The 4,313-nt window shown below is 49.4% G+C and overlaps 1 protein-coding gene across 1 annotated transcript in view; it reads right to left on the reverse strand.

Moving 5' to 3' along the window:
• Window positions 1-3,983: 3,983 nt before the first annotated feature.
• Window positions 3,984-4,313, reverse strand: part of T265_07460 (hypothetical protein) — a gene marked incomplete at both ends in the record, with an annotated part of 3,735 nt that continues 3,405 nt past the window's right edge. Inside the window, one exon of the mRNA XM_009172989.1 lies at window positions 3,984-4,280. Within this exon, the coding sequence (XP_009171253.1) occupies window positions 3,984-4,280 (297 nt within the window). The remainder of the gene's footprint in view (window positions 4,281-4,313) is intronic.

The raw sequence follows: 4,313 nt of genomic DNA on the forward strand, positions 1-4,313 counted from the left end.
GGGCAGACACGAACAACAAACATCGATCAACTCCTGTCTTGGCGGGACTCCTTCACAGACGCTTGGATGGGGCGGTTAGCTCAACCACTGTGCTTGCATCTTGAATTCTTGTTCCTGATACACAGCACACCTCAATACCAAGCGAGTCCAGCGTGAGAGCAAGAGCAGCTGCTTGCTTCAGAGTGTGGACATTGAAGGCAGCCAGATAGACTGGGTGTCGAGGCTTGAAGTTTGATTTGGAGATGCTTTAGAATGTTGACCTTGTATGATGCGCATATGTTGCTTGCAAAACCAATACAGGACGAACGGGGTCATCATTTTCAACTGACGGGCGTACAAGGGAAGAGTTATTAATAGGTTGGGAGAGGCGGAAAAGTGTGTGAAAGAGAAAGAAGGGAGGCATCAACAAAAGCCTGTTTTCGCTTACCCGCCCTGCTGTATGCAGCGGGTAAGGTGGCCCAGCTGCTGGCACTGTGCGATGGCCGATGTGACATGGGTTTATTTGTATGTGTACGATTCATGGTTGTACGTGGGCTGGGATACTGCCATGGCGCCCATACCTAGACAGGAGAACGATTAGGGTCCTCAGCCAAAGCGGTTGGTTCAAAAGCCTGACCGCAAGGCAGCGGCTTTTGGCCGGGAATGCAAATACATAACCGTTTTCACGGAACAAGTCGCCACACGTGTTCCAACCCCCGATCTGGATGATCAGGAGACCAACCCTGTATGAGAGACTGTGAGTGTCACGCGGATACCCCGCAGTATGGCTCAGTGGGTCGCCGAGGTGCATGAACCGTCAGATAACGGTATGATCCAATCTCTTTGTGACGAGTCCTCTCCCTCGCCCAATCTTTTCCTCTTTTTTTTACTCTATGGCTTCAAATATAATAGGATCAGCTATCTAGTTGTACGACATCATCAGTGTCAACACTGATGGTGATAGTGCTGACGACGATAATGATGTACACTGTACTCCTTTCCATCGATGCGTGCTGTCCCTCTGAAAGTAGGATTCAAGACCCAAGTACTGTTGTTTAACTGACCTCCCCACCACTTTCTTCTGGCTTCTGCTTGTGCACATCTGGTGATCCACAAGTGGCTGCTGCTGATCATTGTGGAGTTGGCGTTGTCCTAAACCGTCCACCTGAAGGGTCTGTGGTTGAATAGTTGCCTGTTCGTCGTCGCCCTGTGCGGTTCGTTTGGCAGCTTCTGAGAGTATCCTCTGAACGCGACGATAATCAGTCTGTCCGTTTTATCTGCTTACACCTCAACAGTTTGTAACGTTTTGATTGCCTCGTTACGGTGGGTTGAGACTTCAGGTATTGTTATGGTTACCGGAGGTATTAGTGCGCAAGTGGGTAGACTTAGCGCTTCTAAGGCTCAACTGAGTGGTTGTCTTGGACTGCAATCGAGACATACGGACGTCGAACGCATGTTGCAGTTATATCCTGATAACAGACAGTTTCTGTGCAGTACTAACTTCGGAAAGTTCCCTGACCGCTTGGTTACATGGTGCTCCTGCATGCGAGCGAACCTCCACTACAGATCATCTGCGTTGATACTGGCTGTAGGGGGTGTGGGTCAATTACTGAGAAGCTTCAGAGCCAGATGTGAAGCAGGTCTACCACAACCACCTACTGAAGTCCCTTCCTGACTGCACATCTTATGTTGATTCTTAGTGGAAGTGGTCCCCGCAACTGTGCTAGATGCTGGGCGCTCCACTTGCGAAACGGCGGAACCTACCAGATCTAAGCACTGGATCTCGAGAAACACTCTAAATTTGCTCGAAGCTCGGACCCTTTTGCATGTTTGAGAGTGCGCTACCACTCGGCGAACTGTCCGACTTAAGGTGAAAGTCACCTGTGCAAGTTGAGGTGTCTGGTGGGTCCAAAAAATTGAAGGAATGGAGTAGATAAAAAACTCTAGAAATATGTCTAAGCTGTCCTAGGTGATACGTGCAACAGTCCCAAATGGACCCTCAGTGAGAGAAATTAGTGATTGCAACGGCTCCCCTATCTCCAAGGAAGAAGAGTGCGTGACTCATTGAGTGGAACACTTTCAACAGCAATTCAACTAGCCACTTATCGTTGCTCAGACGGATTCTAGAACCCCAACACAGCCCTGGACAGTAAACTTGGAATCCCCGACGGACTCGGGAATAAGCGAATGTCTTTTGTCACTCAAGAATCTTGGAGATGTTGGTTTTGACAAAGTCCCACCCAGTCTGTCCAAAAATGGCGGTGATATCCTCAGTTGGTGCCCGTCTAACTTTTCTGCCTCTGTCTGGGCGAAATAGAACGTCCCAACTAAGTGAAGTGGGTAACAGTGGTATCCCTTTCCAAAAAGTGCTGGCAGTGAGTGTGGCAACCGCAGATGATTTAGTTACCCCCCGTTGTAATCAGACTCTTGGCGTCACTTGTTCTACTTGGTCCTACGGAGGCCCATGAAGGCAGGATGTCAGAACAGCAGCAGAAATCGTCCAGCTGTAATAGCCAGTTGTAATGCCCAGCTGCCATGCTACTTGGAGGAAGCAAAGAGGTTGAGATACTGTAAGGTCGCCCAAGCCTAGACAGGAGCGGTTGAGATGCAGACCTGGTTAATAAGTTTGTTGGGTTACCTCGAGCTCCAAATCGTCTTGTCGAGAAGAGGCCATGTAAATCACCTTTATATCCCGTCAGATGTTAGAGCAACAGTATACGCACAGGCATCACACAATCTTGGTGTTCCTTGACCTTAAGAGTGTTTTAGATTCTGTCACCTGGTTAGCTGTCAACATGCATGCTCAACAGGGTATGCCCAGAATTTCTTTAATATCATGTGTTGTCCGCATCCACATACTTGAGCTTGAGATAGCTCAATGGTTATGGCACGAACTTACCGGAAGGTCCGTGATTCGAACCCGACCTCTGCGTCTAGAACGATCCTGTCTAGGCTTGAGCAACCTAGCAGTATTTCTGCCCTCGTGCTTCCTTTGGGTCGGCAAGGCATCTAGGCACTGGAAGGGTGCCGGACCATTCATTCATTCACATACCCGTAGGTGCGTGAGTGTTTGGAGAGCTGTCCAAAAGTTTTCCTTCAGGCAGTGGTGTCTACTCTCAATTCCCCTCTGATTTCGTCATTAATTAGGTAATGAAGCGACCACTAGACGGTTTGCCAAATCTCCTTGTTCAGATCTCTCCGGACAAGGGCCTTGTCGATCTGGATAATGCGGTTGACATCATTTTCAAATAAGAGTAGTAAGTGCAAGCAATACTAGTCGTTCGGTATGTGGCCCGCGCCCACAGATTGGAAAGTGACGCTGCAAGACGACAGCCTTGAACATGCCTCTAAGAAGCGGAGGAGTGACACTGGAGGTTTTAGAAATTAAATTAGCTCCGACGGTGGTGTGATCTCAAAGGCCAGAAGTACGTTTGCCAGTTTGCATTACTTGTGGTGTCAGAAAGGCCTATCACTGAGTCTCAAAGGACGCGAATATTAGTTCGGGCTCTATTGCTGCACGGTTGCGAGACTTGGTCACGTCAGGTGGACGACCTGAGATGTATTCAGGTCTTCGGCCACCGACATCTCAGAACTGTAGCTGGATTCGGATGAAACTAATGAGTTCAGTGAAGTGATCAGGAGATAGGTGTTTGGCGAAACGGACGGTACTTCATCCCCAAGAGTGCATCCGGCACTGCACGGCGAGTTGGCTGGGCCATGTGTCGCACATGTCGACTTACCACCAGCCGAAATGAACCCTGTTTCTCGTGCCTAATTCGGAGTGGCAGAAAACTAGGAGTAAACAGAATGTGACACAACAGAAGAAATTGCAGGATCTTACGAAAAGTTTAGGTGTTGTTCGTGTTGCTTGCCTTCCAGGATAGGGCCCATGTGTGCTTGTTTGGGAACAGTGAACAACATGGCGGCTAACCGATGTGAGCCGTCACGAAGAGACTGGACCTTACCGTGGTGTGACGGTTTGCGCACCTCAGTGATCCATTGAGCTATACTGGAGAGTGTCCCGCGACACTCACAGAGTCTCTCACACCAGGTTGGTCAATGGTTAGAGGTCTGACGAACACAGTCTCATGGCCCTCCAGGTTGGGGGTTGGAACATGTGGCGACTTGTTCCGTAGAAATGGTAATGCATTTGCATTTCCCGCCAGACACCGCTGCCTTGCGGTTAGGCTTTTGAGCCAAAGGCTTTGGTTGAGGACCTTAATCGTCCTCCTGTCTAGGTATGGGCGCCCTGGCAGTATCCCAGCCCACGTACAGCCATGAATTGCACATACACAAATAAACTCATGCCACATCGGCAGTCGCGTGGTGCCATC

The sequence above is a fragment of the Opisthorchis viverrini genome (genome assembly GCF_000715545.1).
Source record: "Opisthorchis viverrini unplaced genomic scaffold opera_v5_179, whole genome shotgun sequence".
Classification (NCBI taxonomy): domain Eukaryota; kingdom Metazoa; phylum Platyhelminthes; class Trematoda; order Opisthorchiida; family Opisthorchiidae; genus Opisthorchis; species Opisthorchis viverrini.